The sequence below is a fragment of the Anopheles stephensi genome, chromosome 3, assembly GCF_013141755.1.
Source record: "Anopheles stephensi strain Indian chromosome 3, UCI_ANSTEP_V1.0, whole genome shotgun sequence".
Classification (NCBI taxonomy): Eukaryota; Metazoa; Arthropoda; class Insecta; order Diptera; family Culicidae; genus Anopheles; species Anopheles stephensi.
The window spans coordinates 40,150,332-40,163,627 of NC_050203.1; the positions used below are offsets into that span (position 1 = coordinate 40,150,332).

At 42.1% G+C, this 13,296-nt stretch overlaps 1 protein-coding gene across 5 annotated transcripts in view; it reads right to left on the bottom strand.

The window, feature by feature from the left end:
* Positions 1–13,296, bottom strand: part of LOC118511943 (myb-like protein Q) — an 86,580-nt gene that overhangs the window by 58,077 nt on the left and 15,207 nt on the right. For all 5 annotated transcript variants that reach the window (XM_036055648.1, XM_036055646.1, XM_036055647.1 and 2 more), the window contains exons 3-4: positions 8,515–9,121; positions 8,283–8,447 (exon numbers count right to left, since the gene is read on the bottom strand). In XM_036055648.1, coding sequence (XP_035911541.1) covers positions 8,283–8,447; positions 8,515–8,745 — 396 coding nt within the window. In that variant the 5' untranslated portion in view covers positions 8,746–9,121. The remainder of the gene's footprint in view (positions 1–8,282; positions 8,448–8,514; positions 9,122–13,296) is intronic.

The window sequence follows — 13,296 nt, forward strand, 5'->3', positions numbered from 1 at the left end:
TGCGACCCATGAAGCTCGTGTCGCTGGGACATTTGACAAACTGGATGATGAAATAGGGCTGACAAATCGTTCAAAAATAGAACATTTCAATCAATCGAACTACAAAACACAGTATAGTTACCTTTTTTCAGGTAGACGCGAGTCGGCGAATCGCAACTATCCGGCATTAACCTTAGCTCAAGTCTCAATCTCAGTTCTTCGGATTCACGGGTTATGCTGATTTCTTCAAGTTCAGTGGCTTTGTCGCGCCAACCTTTGTAACCCGGCGTCTAAGTGTTGTTTCACACCAAACCAAACTGATCACTTCGAGAACGCACTGCACCTGCTGCTGCTGAGCATTTATTCGGTGTGTCCGGTACACTTTACAATCGAATCACAACACGACCGCGGGACACCACGTACAGTGCGCGACCTGTAGAGCCACGTATCGGTTCCACGCGAAACTCACGGCACAGAAAACAGGGATAAATAGTCCACTTTCAAACACACACACACACACCCTGGACTGAAGGTACACGGCGAGAGTCGTGCACACAAGTGAAGTTGTGACGTCGTGTCGTCCGTCGTCTTTGAGGCTTTGAGGCTCGTTTTGCAACAACAACAAAACAAAAACTGGACGCCTTTTTTACGGGGTTTCTTGGCATCCGAAAATTTCAGTGCGATTTTTGACCAGATCCAGATGATCGTTCAAGCGAATTTGGAGCTCATGCTCGACAAAGAAAAAATGCAAGATTTGTTCAGATCAGTTACTAAATTCAAATGAAAATGGGAACGATTTAAGAATTGTCAAAGTCACAAATGATGCCTAATATCAAGAATAAATCTTGATTAATAAACAGCGAGCGTGTCTAGGACCTTCAAAATCCAATAAGAAAGTTTAACAAACCCAAATTCACATTGGAAAAATGCACAATTGCAATAAGAAATTTAAAACCATTGTTCCAAACAACAAATCCAACACGATCACACTCGCTCGGGGCAGAGGATGGAGGAAAAAAGGGTTCGGCAAAGCGCGCTAACGTATACAAAACAGAATTTCTCGCACTTCGAGATTAGCGAATTTTTGGGCAAAACACACACGCACAGGATGACGTTTCTCCGCTTCGGTACGCGCCAACGTTTGCCAAAATCGACTCCACAATACACGACCACTAGAGAGTCGAGCGATTCGAGCCTTTCGGGAAGACGCGTGTCCAGACCACAAACTCACGAGCACTGGTGCAAAATGAATGAAGAACGAACCATTTTTGCACAGCGTCGAATGATCGATCTCACCCATTTAAAACAACGCACACACAGCGCCGTCCACACGGCAGCTCCAGCATTACGTGTTCCCTTTCTGGCCGGCGCGTTTGCTTCTCTGTCCAACACCCGGTGGAATGGCGTAACGTGGTCGGTCCGCTGAACAATGACGGCGATGATGATGATGCACCGGCTGCTGCTGCTGCGGGTTGTTGGTCGGGTTGAGAGCGCCGCAAATCCAAACATTAAAAAAAAAGCGAAACACCAAAGCCACATGCAGACACACACACACACACACACACACACACACACACACAAGGAGTTTGCGCTCGACTTTTTATCTTCTGCTCTCGCTCTGGAGCACAGCCATTAGTGTGTGACGTTCGGTCTGAACCATTTCACCAGCCCCAACCCCAAAGCGTCGGACATGAAGGAATCCATGAATGGGATGTCAATACTGCTGCTGGCAAGGGTGAGTAGCTTAGGTGCGGGATCGGATCTCCACAGTTTTTAAAAATCTCTCCACACACGGACTCGAGAACGATGCCGGTGAGAGTAATGTTGTACGGCACATACATACAGGCAGCCAGTGATAGAACCAATAGAACGTTTACGTCAGCAGCAAACAACGATTCACAATACAGAGAGAGAGAGAGGGAGAGAAGAAATTGCTGAGAGAGTGCATGGTAAAAGCAAAAGGAATCAGAATAGAAATAAAACAGAAATGCAGAAACCGGTAAAAAACGTATTTGAACACATACAGTGACTCAAACGGCAAGCTGGACACCCTCCTAGACCTAAGATTCAAAAATTGTAGTTGGCTTTAAGGACGATTTTGTAAGCCAAAGCATGTACACTGCTAAAGGGAACTAAATTCAAATTGGTTTCCCAGTGGCTGTAATTGATGTAAGGGTGCAGGGAGTCCGGTTTTGGCAATCAAATTTGAAAACGAAACTGAAGAATTATATTTTATTTTAAACAAAACAAACCGGGCCGTTATAAATAATAAATTTCTGTCAACTGTTCGTCTGAGGTATGGCACAAGGTGTGAGGGCAGTTTTAATTTTCGTGCAAGGTCTTTAATTTATGTCCAAATATTAAGACATGATGTTTCCCACTGGTTTGGATAGTTTTCCGATGGCCATATGCATGGTAACGAAGCCATAAAGTACGGATTAGGTTCTCAGTAAATAGCAACATTTCGGGATATTTCCAATTTCTCTACAATATCCTTCGCAATTTTCGTTAACCTATCAGTGCAATGGTTCTTCTTACTATGATATAAGTAAAGCTGTAGCCTCTTAGTTGTCTCTTGCACAGAACCTCGGGTTGGAGATTAACGAGGCGAAAACCAAAATGATGGTGGCACCACCAGCGGCCCTGCTAACAAACACTGATTGACGCAGGGGTGATGAACAGATAGGTGACCGCACCTTCGAAGTCGTCCAATACTTCACCTATCTGGGGTCAAAAGTCAGCACCGACAACATCATTGATGTTGAGCTTCGCGCACGGGTGTTGGCTGCCAACCGGTCATACTACAGCCTGAGGAAACTTTTCCACTCTAAATACATGTCGCGACGGACGATGCTGGGACTGTACAGAACATTTATAGTCCCAGTACTCAAATACGCCTCTGAGACATGGACTCTGTCCAAAACTGACAAAGCCCTCTTAGCCACGTTCGAGAGGAAGATGATCAGAAGGATTCATGGCCGCCTATGTGTGGAAGGACAATGAAGGAGCCGCTACAATGACGAGCTGTACGAGCTGTACGATGATCTCACTATCGTACAGCGCATTAGACTCGCCAGGCTCCGGTGGGCTGGACACGTCATGAGAATGACGCCGGACGACCTAGCCCGTAAAGTCCTTTTAGGCCGTCTACACGGACAGAGTCCGCCAGAACGGCCGGGATAACGGATAGGCAGACGACGGCACTAAACTGTGAGCGGTATCGAGGATTGTTGCAGCAGGCCAAGACCGCAAAGCGGTTGTAGCGCCTAATAAGTAAGTAAGTAAGTTGCCTCGTAGTGAGGACTAACTCTCAAACAACGTAGTTCCTAAAGGCTAGTAAGCCTTAGTACTCAACTAGCAAGCTTAGTAAAGATTAGCAGGGCATTAGATTTAGATAGGCGACATGATCTAGTAGGTCATTAAACCTAGCAAAAGAAGAAGAAGATAATAAAAGTAGCTTTCCAGTTTCGTACCTCGACATGTCATCCTACAAATCAATAAACGTTTCTGCATTTTTTCTGGCAAGTACTCCGAAGCCCACCGACCAAAATGGTAATTTTTGAGTTATCAAAATATGCTACCGTATCAAAATACGTCCAGGCCGTCCCTTACGAATTAAAAAAAAGTTCCTAAATGAGGAGTTTACGGTGGTATTATATGAGCCTTCATCCAACAAAATTTCATAAAGCTTGATTTTATCTGTAAAGCAAGCATTATCCCTTATACAGCTTTTTGCAGATCTTTCGAGTTAGTATTTTCAATTCTGAAATAATAACGTTATTGGTCTTTCGATTGTTTACTTTATTGTTTAACTATCATGTTCGGTTACTCTTAAGTTGGTTGAGACAGTTTTATGCATAAAAAATGAAACCTTATCAGGTTATGAAAATTATCCTTAAAAGGGGTGAAATTGTTCTATTTTAAGGTGTCCGTAATTCCGTTCGTGTCACTGTAATTCTTAACCACAACTACATCATTGTGCTACGGACACACACACACACCCACAGTGAAAGCGATCAAGAAGAGAGAGTGAGAGAGCTAAGGGAAAAAACTGCTAACCTGAAGAAGCATAACACACAGAAACAAACGGACAAAATGCTGCCGGTGGCAATAAATACCGGCACAGTCGGTGGATGAGGGTGGCATTCGGTACAATTTTTGCTTTTCGTTTCCATCTCCCCACACCTCAGTACCTTGCCCGCTTATGTGGCTACTATGCTCCCCTTTATGTACTTCAACATTTGTGAGCTTTTTTTATGATCAAATTCCTTTTGTCTCATCATCTCTCGATCTTGAAGAAAAGTGCCAGCTCCAAAGTATCAGCGATGGGCCTAAACTACATCGCATTATAGTTCCGACGAAACAAATGACAACGAACGCCACCACAAAATGGAGTACGTGAAGAGAAAAGCTTAAAAATGCTACCCAACCAAAGGCAAACAAGCGAAAGCTTTGAAAGCTCTGCTTGGAAGTAAATAAAGACACCACACGATGCGGGGGGTACTCCACATTTCAATGTCAAACCCCGGTCGGCTCAAGTGGACAGGACACGCTGTGTAAGAGGGCATGCATAGAAAAAAAGGGGGCCAACATTGTTACTACGATCGGTGGTAGCAAAACAGAATACGGAGTGCATCATCCACCCAACTCCACCCAACTTCCTTCTTCCTTTTCCACCTCGCCCGGGGTTCGTTCCTTTTGCGTAATTCGAGCAGATGATATGAACAGCAGCTTGACATAAGCTCTGCGGAGAGCAACATCTGCTTCTGCTCCATGCATCGCCCCATAACACGCGCATAATCTTACTCTATCTTCCTCCTCAATGTGTGTTTTTCTCTCGCTCTATCCCTCCATACGACGCTTACATGCTGGAACTGCTCTCCTAGCTAAGGTGAGACATCACCATCTGCGACGTCTCCATCCTCACCATCGTAGCTTTTGTTCTGGCATGGAGAAAAATATTTGCTTTCCGGTACGATAAAATACGGATTTCACGCAAATCTCCACGTCCATGTCTACGCGTGCAGAAGTTAAGATATTCACCTTTCCTGTTCTTCGTTCGCCGGGCTGTGTTTGCACATTCGTCTCGTGTGAGGTGGTGGTGGAGGCTCGATGGCTCCAATCGCCGGACATATGCTCATTTGCACACTCGACCGCGTTTGACGATGACGGCCGTTTGTGGAGATGAGGTGTTAGTTTTCTTTTACTGCTGGTGCTTGGTCGATTCTTTCCGATGTCAATGACACTGGACCTGGGCTAGCCCCGGACGTGCGAGACAACATTGGCTAGAAGACAGGCAGGCAGGCAGTTCCTTCGGTAAGCAAACAATCGCTAATGATCGTGCGTGAATTGTTCAAATTGGGGTTTTTAAATTTATGACTCGAACGATACAAGGACTGAAACTGAAAGTTACAAAAGTAACGTAACGTTTTTTTTTTCATTGTAAAGGTTTTTTTTTTCGAATTGCCAAACAACATGAAAAAGAGAAAATAAACTCGTATGAAAAAAATCTTCAATACGGCCCACAGAATTTCAAAGTAAAGAGAAGCATACGAGAAGAAGCATAATAAAAGAGCAAACATGGGGAAAAAACAAAACAAGAGAGAAGAAAACAAAAGTAAGTGAGCAATTCAATCGCTGATTACACAACAACAACAATAAATGGTAAGAACAAATTGAGGCAAAGAACACGAACTTCCGAACGATCAACGGCATCGAAAGAATCGAAGACAAGCAAGAAAGCAAAAGGGCAATAGCTTTCGATTTCGGTACACAATTGGCCAACCACCATTTGCTTATCGATTTGAGTATGCTGATTCAGAATCAATACGTTCATTCTCGTTTGTGATAGAAAAACTTTAGGTTAAGGATTTTTTTATATTTACTGATCGGGAGTTTTGGATTTGGGGCGCAGTAAAAGCAAATTATTTTTTTCATCAAGAAAAATAGTTCATTTCCAGCATTGTTCAACTGTATTTGACGAATTTTAAGTGAAGCTTTCATGCTACGAATTCACGTCACCTCGATTTTATTCGAAACTTCCCCGGTTCCTTCCATCCAAGCCAGCGATTTGACGAAAGAAGCGAAAGCTTCATACGCACCTCAACACTATCGCCATCTGGCGACTGTTTGTGGTAGGAAAAGGCTTGCTAAGCTTGCTTTACTTTCCCGCCAACCCGAAACATTCGTAAGGTTTCACGGTACAGTGTGCAAGGTTCTGCGGCAGCCCGTTATTCATCACTAGCGGAGCATACGCTGTTGAGATAGGGAGGGACGAATGGTGGGCTGGGAAAGTTTGGAAGAGGTAGAAGATAATATTCTTTTAAATTTTCTCTCGGAAGGATTGGAACGCGGGCAACTGCGTTCGAGATCCTGGTACACTCAAAACTCAAAATGCTACAGAAATGTCAATGTTGGAACAATGCCCAAACGCTGGTCAGTAATGTTGAGATAAACACTATTAAGCAGAAAGGGCTATTTACGTCACGAACCCGTAAGCATATCGTCCGGCTTTAAAGTTGTTAATAGAACACGATACGCAGAATTAAAATGCGAGCAGGATATTAGTTAACCAATGCAGATAATCTGCTCCTTCGCTCATTGCTCGTTAGATCGTTTAGCGACGATCGATCACACACGAGTTATGAGTGTTTCTGACTTCCGAGATATTTAACTTAATCATTATTCTTATTGTAGCTAATCATTCTTAAGAAATTTGCTATAAGGATAGCCGCTTCTTCAGATATGTAACTCAATGCTCGAATCCCACGTTTATGAAGCAATCTTTTAAAAAAATGATTGCAGTGCCGAATTATAAGCCGGGTTGTAATACATTAATTATAAGGCTGGTTGCGTAAATTACGGATTGAGAACTGAGGGGGAATGCCGGGATGAACTAGATTACAAAGAGTTGAAATGGCAACACTTTACTTGAAATGGATCCAAATCGCGAACATTGTCCACAGAGGACGTATAAGTATGTCCGTTATGGTGATTTTGACGAGTATTGTTACGTAGCTTACTGGAAAATTCTTCATCCGATTAAATATTTGTACTGTATCTGATTTTCACTTTTTTTAAGCTATATTGTGCCTTCGACGGTACATGCAGTGGTGGATCAAGGTCTTTGGAGGCCCAGATCTAAATGGCAATTGAAGTCCTTCTAATTGTGACTGGTTTGTGAGTAAGATCAACATGATTTCTCTCACCGACGTGGTTCCCGAACGGCCGTTCCTTCGCTGCTAGGTTGATCCGCCACTGGATAGATGTCGTTAAACGGTACTGCTTAAATTTTCTGATCATGGCATAAACAAAAAGGGCAGGATAACAGCAGACTCGAGATGATAAGCGCCCCAAAGTGTTAAATATTCCGTGTGGAGTACAGAATTATCGAAAGAAAAAATCCTGATTCGAAAGGGATTTGCCCTAGTCTAATGTGTTGGTCGCTGCTGAGGTCAGTTGGATGTCTCTTTGATCAACGACTTGCCCACTGCCGCAAAGATATTTTTTACAAGTGGCTCATTCCACCCCAAAAATTGAATATAAACGTTTTGTATTTCATTTTATTTTCAGAAACACGATTATCCGATTAAAAGACTACAGCATGTGTCCAATGCAGTGAATAAGCATCACTGCTTTGAATAATATTCACCACAGTTTTTCCTATCCGAGACACAGTTGCAATGCGTCTTACGCTCTAAAAGCATCATACACACCACAACCACCTTAGCGCCATCTAGCGACAGCTTACGATGCAATACATTCAACAGAGCTTTTGATCTGCATAAATGTGTTAATCGGACACATTCATAGGGTTCCATCGTACGGAGCGGGCAATGTTCTGCGACTGAACGTTATTCATCACTAGAGGAGCATACGTGGCCGGGGTATGGAGGGTCAAATGTTCGCCCAGTGCCCGGACAAGTTGTAAAATGATAGAATTTTAGTCTATCAATTTTGTCTCGTAAGGATTGGAAATTGGGTTGCTGATTTCGAGATCCTGGTAAATGTACAGTGACCAACAGAAACCTAATACAAACGCCCAACTTAAAACATAATTTTATTAAATTGTATCTTAGCGAAAAAGGATTTAATTTACGTAAATTTGGTTGGATGCTCATGTTTAATTTTATGTTAGAATAATCCTGAAAGATCCATTTCTTCACTCAAACATCTTTAAAATTCATCCTGCGGATTAAGAATTAAATGGTTCCCCTCATCGAACACACGCACCGAAAACACTTCATATTCCAAAAAAACAACAAATCCTGCCACACGGCTGTAAGGGTATGTTTTGCACCTACCTGCAGTTCTGCCTCGGACACATCAATTTCGCCCCGGTACACAAACTCGATGATGAACTGCAGATCCGAAAAGCAGATATCCGCCGGCAGTATAATGGTCGGGTGCTTGCACGGGTTGTCGAGGAGAATTTTTTGAAAGTACGCCGAACACGCGGACAGGACCACCTGTTGAAAAGGGGATCGGTGGCATTTAAAAAAAAACAATCGAAACCGGCCAGCGAGTCCTATTTACCTTGTGCGCCTTCAGTGAATTGTATTCACAGGCGAGCGTTACATCGACGAAGGACTGTGACTCGAGCAGCTCGTGAAACACGGATGTCATGTTGGATTGGTAGTTGTTCCATCTTAGGCTAAAATACTGATGCGACGACCGGGCTCCCTTCGAGTAGGGTGACGTCGCTGGATATGTGGACGAGGGTAAATGCGTCGGGGCGGGACCCGCTGATGCTGCTTTGGTATCCATAGCTGTTTGTTTGCTTTCCGTTTTAGCTATTAATTCTTCAACAACGGGTTGGTTGTTTCACACGCTTTTGGTGTCGATTGCTCCGTCCCGTAGTTGCTGTCGGTTCTTATCTCACGTTTGTTCCTAATGCTTGCTATGCAAATTCGCTAAAGGTGTCTTTCAGACTGACTATTCGGTTTTGCTTTGTATTGGTTAGTGGTTTTGTTTTATGTTTTTTGTTTTTTTTTTTTGGTTTGACTACGATTTGACTAACTGATTGTTGGTTTCATGGATTGAATGGCTTCGATTGACTATCTAGGTTCCACTGCGTCCACCGCTTCAATGATGGTGCATCGATGCTGGTGATGGTGCAGTTGAGTGTATGGCCTTTGGTGTGCTGGAAATAAAGGATGCAAGAGGAGTTTATGTTAGTCTTCAGGGAGAAAAAAAATGGTTGATATAACTATTATTTTATATTGTCATATTCTATTCTGCACCATAGAATGTGATTAGTGGTAAAGGGAATGGCCTCAGTAAAATAAGAACAGAAGATGAAAGAAAGCTTCAAGTCCTTCCATTCACACATCTTCAACCGTACAGCGGTATTGCTTTTCCCACCAGCGAATTCCTATCATGTTTCCGACACCGCCTAGGACGTCATCGAACAGATAAATAGCACATGAAATAGTAGTAGCCCACAGCAACGCACACAACACACACACACTTCAGTGCTGGTGCGATTCGTTCCGGATACCAACGGGGACGTATCTTCTTTACCTTGCCAATATATGTGTACACACGGCTCCAAAAGGTGCCAGAGCAAACAACGGGTGGACCAGTGGCGCGATAGCAGTATACTATTACTATATGCCACCGGAATTAGTAACGATAGTAAGGTGGAAGGAGACGGCAAGGATGGAATATGGTGCGATGTGAGCAGAGAAGCGTATTTGTATTCTAAATACCTACAGTAAACGGGCCAAACCTCAACCCCAACTCACACCATACTTGTGTGGTATTGAGCTGATAGCTTCCACAATAGGAGAAAGCAAAAATAATAGAACTCGAGATAGTATAAATGGTTCTATGGTTCATAACACAGAATCGAATCGCACCACAAAGCTACTGAATTCGCGTACTCTAAAGAAATTCTTTTCTTATCTAGCGTTTTCTTCGGTACACAGGGCGTAAAACATTGCTCATCATTTATAAATATTAGCTTTGTTGAGATGTTTCAATATATCAGCTTCCATACGGTTACAGATTTAATTATATTTCGCTGTAGCTTTCCAACAGTAAATATTATGTACCCGATAGTATGCAATCCCGTGCCTATTATGGCCAGTGTAAAGAATGTTCAATATGGTAAAACTCAGATCCTGTCAAGCCAGTATTGCCAAAGGGGAAGAAAACAGAAATGTTCTCAGAGGTCTATCAAACAAAAAACACTGTAATGACTAACCTTAGGATTTTTTTATTTCATTTATTTATAAAGGCTTTGGGTGTTTGAGAACTCATTCGCCTCTACAACCTGAGGAAAGCGAAACTCCGGTTGATATTCCGAATCTTTCCAATATTTTTATATTCCCATTATTTACTTTTTAACCAGCGTAAAACAGCATCTTCTTACCAATGAAAGGACGAAGAAAGGGCTTAGAAACACATTAGAAGAAACAATTTAACAAGAGATATGATGTTTGGAAAACTTCGGCTTCTAGACACTTTGTATCAAAATTTAAGAGCAATCCAACGATTTCAAACGTAATGACGCAGATGAATCATGAAATTAATAAAACAAAATTTAAATTACCATGTGAAGTGTTGCTGAGCGACATAGCTAACCAACTGAAGATATTGAAAATGCAAAATATCTTCACAAAGTAAGTATTGTGTGAGCTCAGAATAAAGAACGATTTGATGATTCGAAAGCTTTTTAAAGATGCTATTTTAACATTATTTAAAAAATATACTTTGTACAATAAATCCAAAAAACTAGTTTAAAGTTACTTCTTCTCCGGTACTATAAATGAACAAATCAACAAACGATTTGCAGTCTCCATACAACTATGAGCTAACGAATCAATGATAATGAAAAGCAGCATGAATGAATTAAATGTTTACAGTGTTAGACAATAAAATAAAACCAACTTTTTATCCGTTCTTGAATCTACAATTTTCCCTTCTTATTGCTTCGCTTTGTAGTAAAAGTAATATCTCTTTCTGTTTCTTGGCCTAACGACCTCTTAGGTCATGCCTACTATTTCTGGCTTACTAGACTTATTCACACTACTACATTGGATAGCCTTTACTAAGGGGGAATGGTCCGAATGGGATTTGTACACCGGTCCTGCCGTGTTCAAACCCATTCAGCGCTGTAATACCAATGCTACTACCCAACTACTTCTCTTAATCATTACCTCTGAGTCTTTACAAAACCAAGCAAAAGACCCAGACCGAGGCCTTAACCGGCTTAGCTAGCCCATATTGAAGTTTTGAAGAGTGACCATTATCCAAAGCTATAACAATAATATTTTTTTTAGTTAAAATAAGATAATTGGTCTTATTGAAACAATATGCATTTCAGATACAATAACACTCAGATGGTAGAACATGTGGACACTTGTTGTTTGGAAAATATAACATGTAGGTACATTCCAAGTTCTTATAAGAGGTGTTTACGAAGTAAAGATTTTCCCAATTCCCTGGTTCATCCATTTATGGCACTTTTCCTTTCCATTCTTTTAAGCAGAACTTCCCACCACTGGCCACGTCTTCGCGGAAGCGCACAAAAATATAGAACACACAGTGAAGCGCAACCACCCACACCCAACATTCCATTGACAAACATTCCACCCCACCCTCCAGCAACATCATCTTCACTCTCTCATTTTACTGACTATCATTTTCCCTCGCTCATAAACAACAATACGCAAAAACACACCAACACACACTCTCCCAGCGCTTAAACCCGTCTATAAAACGTCGCGGCATTTGCTTCTGCCAAAGCGCGATAAACGGGATGGAGACACGGAAAAATGCGCGAATAAAACGGGACAGACGGCCAAATGCCGGCGACAGTGTGGTGATAGAGTGACCGCGGCAAGTTGCGCGGGGGCCACGAGGCCGAAAAACAGCGTGTTTTTTTCGCTCTTTATTTTTAACCACCGTTCGCCGCCATACGTGTCTGTATTGCTGTGCTCAATTTCCGTATGTACGTACACATTTACGAGTACATTTTTTCTATGTTTAAAGTGTTTTTTTTTATAATCATCGCTTCTTTTCCTTTCTCATCGCAAAAGTCGCTCGCAGGCATTGTAGGCCTGCGTGAAAAGAAAATGAAACCATCCTGCTCGCTCTCTCATTACCACTCTCTCTCTCTCTCTATCTCTCTTTCTTTAGAGAACGAACAGTATCCCACAAAAGCGCGTATCGCACTACTATTTTTAACTCACACACACCTTTCTGGTTCTGGCATCTTTCTGGTGGTGAGTGCCAGGATGAGTGACTCTCTTTTCATCGCAAGCTGCTTTTGCAGGGCCTTTTTCTATCTAGTGGAAAAAGTATGCTATCTCTGTTTAGCGTACTGTTGCGATGTTTTGAAAAAAAAAGCGCGGATCTCTTCGATATTTCTGCTCTTCCGTTCGTTTGCTCACACATACTAGTATACTAACATTTTTGTTTTTTTCGTGCCTCAAGAACAGACGGATCTCTTGAATTTAAAGTGGTTAACAAGAATAGAAGAATTGCTTTTATGAAAAAGCTAAAATAAAACAAATTAACAAACGCATTAATGTAACATATTCACCTCAAAAAAAATATTTAACGAAGGCGAAAAACTATGCAAAAGAAATTATACAAATAAAAGATAGAAAAGGCAAGCGAAAGAGGTTTCGCTTCTCGTTCGATAACTGACGAGCAGAACGAGTTAAACTCGTTAAACGGATAACAAAACAAAACGAATAAAAACAGATGACTTAATACGAACAAAAAAAACACACCAATTGCCATCCACACAGGCGATGAAAACAGATGCTCGCTTACACACATACAGCGAAACGACCAAGCGAGGTTGGCCGGTGGGCCGTAATAAAAAAAAACATCCCCACCCCCTGTTTGAGAGGGTGAAAAAAGAACTAAGCCATCATCAACACACATCGACAACAACAGCAGCAACATCACACGGTCAACGTGTGCGCGCGGGAACAGAAGCGAATAAATAAACATGCGAATAAAAACAAAACTGATAATATATTCCAACCCATCCGCAAAGGCGGCGTGTGCCAGCCACACTAATTTCTATCTGTGTGCGAGCACCCATTCGCATCTCTCTCTCTCGCTTTCTCTCTTTGTGAGTGTCGGTCAAAAGCACGCAGTGATTTTCTAGCGCGACACAAAACCGTTTGCGTACAGCTTTTTTTTCGGTTTTTTTTTTTTTTGTTTTGCGCTCCTAGCCTACTGAGTTGTTGTTCCCCAACCGTATGTTTCATGCAGTTTTTGATGTTTTTTTTTCTGTTGTTGTGCCTTCTTTCTACCGAGACCTTGGTTTTAACCCATAACTTAATGATTCTAGGC